This window comes from Phoca vitulina, unplaced genomic scaffold, assembly GCF_004348235.1.
Source record: "Phoca vitulina isolate PV1807 unplaced genomic scaffold, GSC_HSeal_1.0 scaffold20, whole genome shotgun sequence".
NCBI lineage: Eukaryota > Metazoa > Chordata > Mammalia > Carnivora > Phocidae > Phoca > Phoca vitulina.
The window spans coordinates 33,729,179-33,741,712 of record NW_022589723.1 but is presented as its reverse complement, the minus strand read 5'-3'; the positions used below and the strand labels follow the sequence as shown (position 1 = coordinate 33,741,712).

Sequence of the window (12,534 nt, the reverse complement as noted above, 5' to 3'; positions counted from 1 at the left end):
GTCTTACACAGTTCGAGAAGGGGGTGGGGTTCGGACTACCAAGCTGGAGACGTCAGTGAGCTGGTGCGCGGAGTCACTACCGTCCCCCACCGCAGTAATTACAGAGCCGCTAGGGCGAACGAATGAGAACCTGCCCTGAGATCCCCGAGCGAGTCGAAGCCCATGGTGCAAATCGATGTACAGGGCTCGCTCCGCCCCACACTGAGACCCCCGTGCAGGCTGCCAGTTAGGGCTGGAGGCCAGGGCCAAGAGGGGAGTGAGCTCAGAGGAGGTGTCACTGAGCAATCAGATGACAGGCCAGGAAGACTTCCCGGAGAGAGAAGCTTTCGGCCGGGCCCTAAGGAATAGACCAGATTCAGATCTGCGGGGATGGGAAGAGTGGGAAGAGTGGGAAGAGTGGCCTTCCACTCCAGGAGAGCTGACGATATAACCAAGGGACGGCAGTGAAAAAGGCAGCCTGAAGGGAACGTGTAAAGAGAAAAAAATTAAAAAGGAAGAATAATCTGGGCGCTATTATCGAGGGCTTCAGGTAGCAGCTAAATTTCCCAAAAGTCTTGTTAATCTGGATTTCTAGCCTCCCCACCCCCCCCGCCCCCAGTTTCTAGCGAATGAGAAACATTCCGCCCAGCGCTCTTCTGCAAATTCTTATTTAGCATCCGCTCGGCCCCCAGTGCTTCTCTAGCGTTGCGGTATCTCGCCTCCTGGGGGAATGAGCTGCTCCACATCACTGAGTGCAGCAGTGCTTATCACATTAATTATTCCTTCTAATCAACTGGATGGAGATGTTTCTGAAGGTTAGAGGACAGTTTGCACCCTTTGTAAGCAGGAAGCTGGGTGGGGGTGGGGGGATCTCATCGGAGACTCGAAGTCACCGAGGTGAACCTGGGTGCTAGGGTACAGTGAGGCCCCTGCGGGCTACCAGTGTTTTCCACCTGTCCCTTGGCGGATGACCTCATGCCACCCTACTTTGTATGGTTCTGCTGCCCTTTCTGCCGCGTGCCTGCTCCTAGCTGCAAATCCACCGCGCGATGGGGAAGCTGGGGGCGGCGTGTGGGTCTGAGTGAAGCTGAGGAGCTCACCGTTGAGAAAAGTCCATGAATTTCCGATCGGGGGGGACTCCGTTTCCCTTCCCCTGGGTTTCGGCTGTGTCCTCAGGAGGGACAGCTGTACTCCTCAGCCCTCAGACCTGAGCACCCACCTGCTTGCTGAGCACTTTGACCCGGAAGGACCACAGGACCACAGAACCGAACTCAACTTCACCCCTCTGTTTATAAACGAATGGTGCAGCCCTCCTTCCAGACACTAACAAAGGACCTCGTCCAACATCCTGGGCCCTTCGACCCCTTAGTGCTGATGAACTCCAGGTCCTATGGACCCCCCCTCTGGAGGCCCTAACCTGTTGTCTCCCCTCCACACCCAGTACCCCTCCAACACCGTCATCATCTCTTGCTTGAACACTAAAGCAGCCTCCTCAGTGGTCTCCCTGACTCTAGCCTTGATCCCTCCAGTCCATCCACCCACAGCAGCTAGAGGGAGCCTTCAGTATGCGGGTCTGGCAGGATACTCACCTGCCTACAGCGGTCAGTGATTCCTGTCAGCTGCAAGGAACGACCCCAAGGCCCTATAAGAACGGACCCCACCCATCTCTCCACCCCAAAATGCAGCAACGCTAAACCACACAGCATTTCCCAAACTCGCCATGCTGCTTCATGCCTCAGGACCTTTGCACAGGCTCGTCCTTCCCCTCGACTTTCCTGCCCCTCTGGTCACCCAGCTAACGTGGTCATTCTTCAGAACTCTCACATACTGTCTCTTCCCTGAAGGCTTCTCTGACCACGTACAGGCCAAAATAACTGTTTCCTCCCCTCTGCCTCTCCTATTCGTCACACAGATTTCTAATATTTTTTTCTTGCACATGTCACGCTATAATTATTTATTCACACACCACTCTTCCCAGGAGCTGTGTCTTCCTCATCCAGTACTGCCAGTACCTAAGACCTTGCCCCCAACGCAGGTGATCCGTAAAAGCCTGCTGGGCGGGGGGGGGTATTCTGTGCTCCCGGCTCAGCTGAGAACTGGAAGACACCCAGGGGGAGTTGAGTTTTGAGCCATGTTTTAAAGAAGGGAGTATGTATGCAAAAGCACGAGAAACGGCAGGGTGGTGTCTGTGAGGAGGGCGGACGAGACAAAGCCCATGTCCAGTGTGGTGGAGAGAGGAGCCTGCATGCTGCGGGGGTGAGGGCTGGGCGGCAGCAAAGAGAACCAACCAGCCACCCCGCCCTGCTTTCCCTGGTGCAGGTGCCCTTCTGGAATGGCTGCAATGAGGACGAGCACTGTGTCCCTGACCTCCTGCTGGATGCCCGCAGTGATCTGCCCACAGCCATGTGAGTTGGCTCCTCCCTGCCCACCCCCCACCTGCCCCCCCGCCCTGCCTCCTTTCCTTCCCTGCTAGTAGATCCGAGGCTCCCCGGGCACTGGATGTCTGCTCGCATGTCGTGCTTGGACGCAGCATGGATCAAATACTGAACTTGGAACCTGGGTCTAGCCCGGGCTCTGCGTCTAATTCCTCTGTGAATTCAGGCACGTCCTTTTGCTCTCTGGGCCTCAGTGACTTCCTCGGCAAAATGAAAAGTACTCATCTATCCAATCTCCTCAAACTTCGTGTAGGAAAAGAAATCCTTTCTCTGGAGTCTTTACTACCAAACAGATGAAAGGTGGAGACTAGGACCTGTGATCCTGGTTGCTCATCCTCCAAGCCCCCAACTAGGTGACCTGTGTGGCCCAGTGACAGACTGCTTGAGCTAAGGAGACTAGCAGAGGATGAGCAGGGTGCCCACGATCTCCTGGAAGAGAAAAAAAAAAAAAAGTAGCATACAAGGAAAAATCATGAAAAATGTTCTCTTTGAAATTTATGTCATTTATTTTCAAATAATCCGTCCTCTACCTTTACCCAGCTATGATATGATTGAGCTAGAAGACATATACATTAAGTAGAAATAACACATACAAACCCTGTAGAAGGATGAAGAAGCAAACCGTCTAGCCATCTAGTTTACTCATCAAGGTAGTCTCTATATTTAGCTCTGAGATTCCTGGTAGCCAAAGCCAAAAGGGAAATACACTGAGTAGAGTAGAGAGGCCTGGCCCCGAGCTCCCCATTCCATGCGCCTGGCCCCTGGTGGCCTCTGTCCTGCAGGGAGTACTGCCAGAGGGTGCTGGGCAAGACCGTGCAGGACTGCTCCGTCTACACGCTGTCCTTCGACACCACGGTTTTCATCATCGAGAGCACACGCCGGCGGGTCCCAGTGGAGGCCGTGCTGGAGAACAGAGGCGAGAACGCCTATAGCACGGTCCTAAATATCTCGCAGTCGACAAACCTGCAGTTTGCCAGCCTGATCCAGAAGGTGAGACCTCAGCCCCCGGCCGGCCTGCCCGAAGCTAAGAGCGGAGGCAGGAATGGCGGGGTCCAGCCGAGAGGCCTGGCTGGCTGCACGTTACAACCACCAGGAGCTTACAAATCCCCGTGGCCAGGCTTCTCCCAGAGATTCCACCGGATCTGGTCTGGGGCCGGCCTGCGTCAGCGTGCTTTTAAAGCGACCCCGGTGAAGTCAGTGTGTGGCCGGGGCGGGGGGTGCGGGGGGAGCACCACCGGTAAAGGGGGGTCTGAGCCCTTCCCGAATGTGGGGAGGAAGGTCCTTCAGCCTGTGTCCTTGGCCCTCGTTAGGGGCACGCGCGCGCACACACACCCCCCACATGGATGCACACCAGCTCATACACCCCATCTGCCCACAGTTCATCCTTCGGGCTTTCTCAAAAGGGCCCTTCTCACAAGAACCAGAACAGGTTATTCCCCACTTTAACATTTCCTATCGTGCCCAGTTGCTTTCGCAACAAATTCCAGACTCTTTGTTATGTCAAGTCCCGTCCCGCTTCCCCATCCATCACCTGCCCCCTCTACCTTCACCCCCACACCCTTAGTCCCACCAGCCACTGCTGTTTCCCGGCACCCCTGCCTTCATGCCGAGGCCCTCCCCACCGTGGTCCCCAACCTGGACTCCCTCCCTCCTCTGCCCGACAGGCTCCCGTTTCTTCTTGATTACCATCTTACAGAGGGGGAGAGTGAGGCACAGAGGGGTGTTAAGGGGCCTGACCAGGACCACACAGCTAATAAGCAGCAGAGCAGGTTCCCAGAAGGCCACACAGGCTTCTCCAGCCCCACACAGCTCCGAGGAAATCCACAGTGTCTGAGCGCTGGCTGTGGTGGCCCTGAACTCCGAAGGGCATGAGCACAGAGAAGTCCCTGAGACAGGATTATCGACTTAACCCAGGACATCGCTGTCCTGTGTGGGTGCTGGGGGGGTGGGGTCCCAGCTCCCCTCAGACACAGTCTCCACCCTCAGTGATCTCAGAGCATCAGCATGGAGCCCAGAGTGTGGGGTGGGGCAGGCACGGGACCCTTCTGTCCTCACCACCCCCAGAACCTCTGCCAGGCAGTCCCTCCATCAGGCCCAGGACTAGACCCCACCGCCAAGCCCCCCCACAATCCAGAGTGAAGATGAGGAGCCCATGTGATGGTCCTCCTTCCAAGTCCTGTCCTGCCCAGAGACTTTTGCATCTGTCTGAATTGGGGTATTTAGGGGAAACTGAGCCCCAAACCTGCATTCCCCTTTCACTGCTTCCCTGGCCCAGAATGTACAGTGCCATGACTATTCAGGGGGCAAGCATCGTGGGATTTTGTGTCTATGACATAGAAAGGCTTTGGGAACTGAGAGAGGCAAAGAGAGGTGGTCAGTGTGTTCCATAAGGGGCTGCGTCCACACACACACGACAGGTGGTGTGTGGGGATAAGCCACAACCTGGCTCCGCCCCACCAGCCCCAGCCCAGGAGCTGCTCACAGCTGGGAGACCAGCACTCCTCTCCCCAGGCTGCCCCCCCAACCCCCACCACCCAGCCAGATACAAAGGTGTTAGTCTGATCACGTGCACTTTGTACACACACATGCAGAAGTATACAGACCTACCTATACACCCAAGGAAACGCACATGTTCCTCACACATGCCACCGGACGCATGCACACACGTGGGCCTACATGCAGACCTACGCATGCGGAGTCTACGCGGACATGCCGTTCCATCCACACGTGCATATGCATGCTCAAAGATGCACACAAAGATGCACAGCCAGCCAGCAGCGTCGAGCTAGAGCGCCGTGGGGGAGTCCCCCCCTCAGGACCCGTGCAGAGCAGACCCCCGTGCTGGCCCAGCAGGGCCGCAGCTCAGAGAGGCCCAGGAGCCTGGTGACAGTTCCCCCTCAAAGCCACCGCCACCCCTGTCTCCGGGGCCCCCGGGGTCCCAGCTTCCTTCCAAGGACCTGTGCTACAGCTTCTGTGTAGGCGGGGGCGGCACGGGTGACCCCCAGACCTGGGTCTCTGGCCCTCCTAACTGCCACCCGCGGTGCCCCCCACCCGCCCCCAGGACGACTCAGAAGGCAGCATCGAGTGCGTGAACGAGGAGAGGAGACTCCACAAGAAAGTCTGCAATGTCAGCTACCCCTTCTTCCGGGCCAAGGCCAAGGTTGAGGCTGGGGGCAGTGTGGGGGCGGGACTGGGGCGGGTACTGGGAGGCACTGGGGAGGCAAGGGAAATGGAAATGAACAGAAGGGAGAAGGGGGGAAGGTTGGAGATGCCTGAGCATGGCTTTTAAGTATGTTTTTCCCCCCGGGAAATGACTTCAAATGACCTAACTAGCCAGCCCACCCCGAGGGAGCATCCAGGCCCCTTCACCTCAGAGGGAGCCCCGCCACTCCCACCCCCACACTCTCCCACCACCTCATGGGCAATTATCCCTGCTGTCCTTTATCCTAACACACTTTTTCGAAGTCCGGCCTCTGTCATCCTGCGGCATGCATGCGGAGAGATTGGGAGAAAAATTAACATTTCGTGAGCACTTACCATGTGCTTGAAAGGGCAAGTGGAAAGTGGGTAGGGTGTGTGAGGGGAGAAGCAAATTCTCCAGGAAGGAGAATCTCCAAATTCCAGACTCCAGATCAGGTAGCACTGGCCCATCACCACGGGGCAGTGGGCGGCCACTGAAGGTTCTGGAGCAAGAAAAGACCCAACTGAGACCAGGCTGCCTGTAGAGCAGGAATCAGACAGAGGGAACTTGAGGCAAGAGCCAGGTAGAGTGACAGCATGTTCCCAGGACCAGGGTCTGCAAGGCTGGGGGGAGAGGGGGAGAATCCTTGCCAAAGAACCTCCCCACTGGGACAAAAGTCAAGAATGGGGCCCCAAGGTCTCCTTGGGAAACCCCATGAGAGCCAGACCTGGGAAGAGCACGGGGTCTGTGCAAAGTCCCTGTAACGCCCCCAGAGTGGGGTGGGAGGTGGCAAGGAGGGTCAGAGGTCACAGGGCCACAGTCAGGGGACCCAGGCCGGAGTCCTGGGCCAAGGCCAAGGAAGCTCAGGACTGGGCTATCAGAGTGGTGGGAGGACCGCTGGACCAGGAGGCAGGTGCCTTATTGACCTGCTGGGTGGCCCGAGGCAGCCTTCACCCTTCTGCTGGCCTCACCCCACCGCACACGGGAAGAAGGGGCCGCTGAGGCAGGCTTCCCACTGGCTTCCGGCCCCGCATCCTGTGGCTCATGGTGATGGTCACCTCCCCTTCCCGCCATCAAGTTCCCCACTCAGGAATTCCTGCAGGATCCTGAAGCTGGACCTGCTGCTTGCTAATTGCCTATAGTTGAAAACAAAAAAGGAAGTCCAGGGGGAGGACGGCTGGCCCCAGAGCCCAGAAACCCCATCTGAGGAGCTGTTGTCTATGGTTGCACCCCCAGGTCCCGAGCTCAGCTCACAGCACTCCGGCACCCCAGTTAGCAGCCCTCACGGCCCCCGACCCCGGCCCCGGGCAGCTCCCAGTCAGCAGCTACCCTCCCCCCGCCCCCCCGGGGAACCAGGGCAGGGGCAGGGAGGGGCGGGCGGGCTGGCTGTGCCCAGACCCCACAGTTCCCGGCCGCCCCAGCTCCAGCGACTGGACCTCTTCCTCGCAGGTGGCTTTCCGGCTAGATTTTGAGTTCAGCAAATCCGTCTTCCTTCACCACCTGGAGATCCGGCTCACGGCTGGCAGGTCTGGGCGTCACCTGCTCCTTGTGCCCCCGCTGGGCTCTGCTCGCTGCTCCCCCCTGCTAGCCACAGCTCCTCCCTGTGCCCCTGGGATCGCCCCCAGGCTGTCCTTGCCGGCCCTGACCACGGGGGCGCCCACCTGCTGCCTTCTGTACTCTCGGGCAGCTTGGATAGAAATAATAATACCCTGACCTCTATAGAGCGATTGCTGTGGCAGCTATTTTTAAAGCCTTCAGTTATTAAGCACCGTACGTATAATCGTCAGGCCTCACAGCAGCCCCTGAAGATAGGCAAGGCGGGGGTTATCCTCCGAGGGTAAGGGAAGGAAGGTCTTTTAAAATGGAAAAATGCCCAAGGGGAGAGAAGTCCCCAGAAAGAACACCAAGAAAGAGAACAAACCAGTGTCCCGCTCCCAGTTGCTGTGTGTCCTTGGGAAGTTCATGCAGCCTTTCTGAGCCTTCCTTTTCTCACCTGTAAGTTGGGAGGTGGGGGGCACTCATCCCTGCTTTGCCCATCTGAAGGGGCTGCGCTGAGCCCATGCAGTGTGCCGGCTCCCCACCCCGACCGCCCCACGTGGCTCTCCCTGCAGTGACAGCGACGAGGACGAGAGCACCAAGGAAGACAACACGGCCCTCCTGCGCTTCCACCTCAAATATGAGGCTGACATCCTCTTCACCAGGTGGGCGGCGGAGGGGCGGGGGGCGGGCTGGGGGAGGCCCGAGAGAAGTGAGACCTAAGACGGGGCACCCTCGGGGGGGCCCTCATAGGACCAGAGGTCTCAAGGGCCGGGCTGCAGTGCCGAGGGACTATGAGACGGAGCCAGGGCTGTCCCTGAGGGCTCAGAGAGTGCGGCCCCCTCAGCCCTGCTGCACAGCGGGTAGGAGGAGACACAGAGCTGGCCTCCTGGGAGCTCCCGTGGGGGGCGGGGGAGGGCCGGGGCCGCAGGACGTGTCCACCCCCAGGGCAGGCTTTAAGAGGGGGCATGGTCTGAGAGATTTTAAAATAGTCTTAAAGCCTACTAAAAGTCCGTCTGCTTTTTGTTACCACCTTGCACCAGAAACTCTCCACAGCAAACGTGCGAAAATGCTCCTCCCCGCAGGGCAAAGTGCTCCCACCGGCCACCCCTGTCCTCTGGGAGCCCCTAGGCGGATGGAAAAGTCGGACTAGCAACCACAGAGAAAGCAGGCGCAGGCCCTGCCGTGGCCACCGCCGGAGGCTGGAACAGGCCAGAGTGGGCGCGTTCGTGTTCCAAAGAGGCCGTGCCCCTGGGCAGAGAGGCCGGGGATGGCCCCAGAGGCCGGGGATGGCCAACGACCGGCTCTTCTGGCCCGTGGCCATCCCCCACAGGACGCAGATGTTGCTGAGCCATCTCAGCGCGCGTTCCTGCTGAGGCTCTGAATCCTTCCTGACACAGCCCTCGCACTCCCCATGGACACGAGAGGAAACCTCTTTTTTGTGGTCCAGGGGAGCCAGGCACATGCCCACGCCCTCTTTCGTGCACGTATCTGACTAGCCCACACTGCCTGAGCTCACGGCGGCCCTGTCCTCTGTCCCTGCAGGAGCAGTAGCTTGAGCCACTACGAGGTCAAGGCCAACAGCTCACTGGAGAGGTACGACGGCATTGGGCCTCCCTTCAGCTGCGTCTTCAAGGTAAGGCTGGCAGGGAGCCAGGCAGAGAGTGAAGGACAAGAGCTGAGGATCCCCCGGTTGGGAGGGGAGGAGTCTGGAATCATTGCAAGTGCCTGGGGTTCAGCCCCAGCCCTGCTACCCAGTCACTGTGATTTTAGGCAAGTTCCTTGCCCTCTCTGGGCCTCTCAGTCCTCATCTAGAAAATAATGGGGGGCTTCTGGGGGGCTCAGTCGCTTAAGCATCTGACTCTTGGTTTACGCTCAGGTCATGATCTCGGGGTCATGAGATCGAGCCCTGCATCAGGCTCCAAGGTCAGCGGGGAGTCTGCTTGAGATCCTCTCTCTCCCTCTGCTCTCTCCCCCAACTCAAATAAAAATAAATACATCTTAAAAGAAAAGAATGGGGCTGGACTGGGAGGATGTTATTGGTGAAGGTTAGGTGTGGCTGCATATAATTTTAAAAATATAAAAAACAGTAGTCTAAATGGACCAGAGTTTATTCTCTCCATGAAGGAAGTCCAGGGTTGGCAGCTTCCACAAAATCATTCAGGATTGGGTCTTGGGTCTGCTCCACCATCCTCGACATGCCACTGTCAGCCTCTCAGGTTCACCTCATAGTCCAAGACAGTTGCAGCTCCAGCCATCACACTCTCATCCCAGGAAGGAGGAAGGGGAGAAGAGCAGGCCCCTCCGTACTAAAGAAACTCCTTGGCAGTTCCTCACACTGCCAGTTACCTAGGGAGGCTGGGAAATGTGGCATTCGTCTCTGTCCCCGTGTGAGGAAGGAGCGAGAAGGGGTATGAGGGGGCAGTTGAGCAGTCTGCCCAGTGGGCCCCGCGCCAGCCCCCCCAACCCCTGAACTCTGCGTGAGAGCCCGGGGCAGGCTGACACCGGAAACGGTGCATCAGACACGCTGGTACCTGGGTGGCTGGTCCAGGAGGGGTTTCGCGACTGCCCAAGGCCACACAGCTGGGACACGGTCGCAGCCCTGGGCCGTGTACCGGCCTCTCTGAGTCCAGAGCCCTGCCTGGAATCACCGCTGCTCGGACACGGGGTACGTCACGGCTAGGACGTGCACATCGCTGGCTCACCAGTTAGAGCCCTCGTTAATCAGTGATTCGCTCTCGCAATAAATGCATTGCTCTCACCATCTCCGCCCCGACCGCGGCCCAGGGTGGCCACCAGCACCAGGCTACAGAATCCCCACAGCCAAGAGAGGCTGAGAATGGAAGTGCTCTTGCTCTCCAGCCTCATGGCCCCACCGCCTTGTCCGCAGCCTCCAGGAGCCCGGCCGCTTCGGGGCTTTCACGCACCTTTGTCCGCGCAGCTCCCGCAGTGACTTGGCAGAGCAAATATGCCAGGGGGCTCGGAGGGGCCTGCTTCCCAACCTGGCTGGGGGGATCGCCCCCTTGGACCTCGTCCTTCACCCCCTCCCCCCCCCCCAGCTGCTGCTGGACGTCCTGACTCCTCCCCTCTCTGGCCACAGATCCAAAACTTGGGCTTGTTCCCTATCCACGGAGTAATGATGAAGATCACCGTCCCCATCGCCACCAGGGGGGGCAACCGCCTGCTGATGCTGAGGGACTTCCTTACTGACCAGGTACCGTGCCCTCGGGAGCCTCCTCAAGGGAGGGGGCCCGTAGGAGACAGACCTACCCCGAGGGGGTCCCCAAGTCCTCAGACCTCAGCTCCTCCTCCCCGGCCGCGGGCCAGCAGGGCCTTCTCGGGAGAGAGGAGGAGAGAGAGCACCTCCGGGTTGCTGAGCGTGCCAGGGCTGGTTGTGAGGCTGGTTGTGTGTGGCCCTCGTGCAGGTGAACACGTCTTGTAACATCTGGGGAAACAGCACCGAGTACCGACACGCCCCGACGGAGGAAGACCTGACCCGCGCCCCACAGCTGGTGAGTGTCCCCTTACCCGGGGCTTGGCCACCAGAGCTTCAAACCGAGAGGAAACAGAATAAAGAAAAGATACGTCTTGCTCTTAATGAGCTCACCATCTCGCAGGGCACATAAGAGTGGATGCCAGAGGAGCGAGGGGACAAGGCTATGACAGGTGTCAAGAGAGTGACAGCAGATCAGACAACCTCCAGTAAAGGAACAGGATCGTGGACTGGCACCTGTGCCTTAAAGGGCCAGCAGGATACGGAAGAGCAAAGGGAAGGGGAAGCCCAGACCGAGCAAGGCTGTGAAGGCCAGGACCTACTTGGCTTGTCTTGGAGACATTGAGCCCATCCCAGCTGGGTCCTGCCTGTCCCCGGAGATGGAGGGCAGCTCATGTCACCTCCCAAGGCCCTCCCCAAGACACCTGCTAGTTTCCAGCTTTATGTTCCCAGGGCTGCCACTGCCCCCCAGATAGCAGTTTCTGAGCATGCTTTCACTGTTCTTCCCCAAGCAAACATCTCAGCTGTTTGGGTTTTATTTCCCCAAACGAGCGCCTCAGACAAAGCCTTTTTTGAGTGTAGTGTACTTTCCTGAAGACTGGGCTTGGGGGGTAGGGGGGGTTGGCGTGGCTGCAAGAGAGAGACACAAACAAGTTTAATCTAATAAATTCTGATTATTTGATGATTTCTTTGGGTTTCCTGTTGAGATGGTTATCATCTGTAAATAATAACAGTGTTAGTTTTACCATTCGATCCTTATAAACTGTTTTTCTCATCTTCTGGCTCTGGCTAGGACCTCCAGGACAGTGGGAAATAGAAATGATGACAGTTTTGCCTTGAACCTGATTTTTAAAAAATTGTTTTTAATTTTTCATTATTAAATATGATACTTGCCATAGGTTTTTTATAAACACCCTTTATTCAGATTCAGGAAGTTCCTTGGGAGTTTTTACCATAACCAGAAGTTGGATTTCCTAAAATGCTTTCTCTGCATCTGTTACAGTAATCATACAATTGTTTCCTTTAATCTGTTTGTGTGGTGATGACATTTATAGGCTCCCTAACGTCGAACCAAAGTTCTGCTCCTGGAATACACGCGATTACACACAACCTCGACGAGCATTGGCTATGCCATCCTTACCTTGTCCTCCAGCCCATGTGTCCCCCCACCCCCCACCTCTCCTTGTCCCCGTCCTCTGCCCCTCCCCCCCCAGGAGCAAAACTTGGGCTCAGCCATCTCTCTGGTGGCCCAAGTCCCTGCTCACATTCTTGGGTCATGGCTGGGCCAGCTGCCTCCCTTGCTCCCCCAGAACCCGGTCGCTCACCCCGAGACCCACCTCCTCTTTCAGAATCATAGCAATTCTGACGTAGTCTCCATCAACTGCAACGTGAGGCTGGCCCCCAACCAGGAGATCAATTTCCATCTGCTGGGGAACCTGTGGTTGAGGTCCCTAAAAGCAGTAAGTAGAGCACTTGAGCTAGACTCCAAGGAAACAAGGGAAGGTGGTGGGTGCTGGGGGGTGTCCCAGCAGGGGCAGGGTCAGCTTCTGACAAGGCCTCTGATTATACAGCTCAAGTACAAGTTGATGAAGATCACGATCAATGCAGCCTTGCAAAGACAGTTCCACAGTCCCTTCATCTTCCGCGAGGAGGATCCCAGCCGCCAGGTGAGCCCCTGGGAATCCTGCAGGCCTCAGCTCGAGCCAGAGCAGCTAGGGGAGGGGCTGCCCCTTTCCCTGGAGTTTCCTGTACTCTCTGCTCGCGTGTTCCTGTGGGAGAGAGAAGGACCCATCTGCGGTTAGTGCAGCAGCAGAGGAGAGGAGAGAAGCAAGACAAATAGGCCGGGAGGGGCCGAAGCAGGGAGGGGGCCGGAAGTAGGCATTCGCCCAGGGCCTTGGGGGGGCCAGGCT

The 12,534-nt window shown here is 57.6% G+C and overlaps 1 protein-coding gene across 1 annotated transcript in view; it reads left to right on the top strand.

The window, feature by feature from the left end:
* Positions 1–12,534, top strand: part of ITGA11 (integrin subunit alpha 11) — a 136,450-nt gene that overhangs the window by 119,257 nt on the left and 4,659 nt on the right. Inside the window, exons 19-28 of the mRNA XM_032417596.1 lie at positions 2,299–2,384; positions 3,197–3,404; positions 5,476–5,574; positions 7,045–7,121; positions 7,707–7,796; positions 8,677–8,767; positions 10,232–10,345; positions 10,557–10,643; positions 11,974–12,084; positions 12,196–12,291. Of these exons, the coding sequence (XP_032273487.1) occupies positions 2,299–2,384; positions 3,197–3,404; positions 5,476–5,574; positions 7,045–7,121; positions 7,707–7,796; positions 8,677–8,767; positions 10,232–10,345; positions 10,557–10,643; positions 11,974–12,084; positions 12,196–12,291 (1,059 nt within the window). The remainder of the gene's footprint in view (positions 1–2,298; positions 2,385–3,196; positions 3,405–5,475; positions 5,575–7,044; positions 7,122–7,706; positions 7,797–8,676; positions 8,768–10,231; positions 10,346–10,556; positions 10,644–11,973; positions 12,085–12,195; positions 12,292–12,534) is intronic.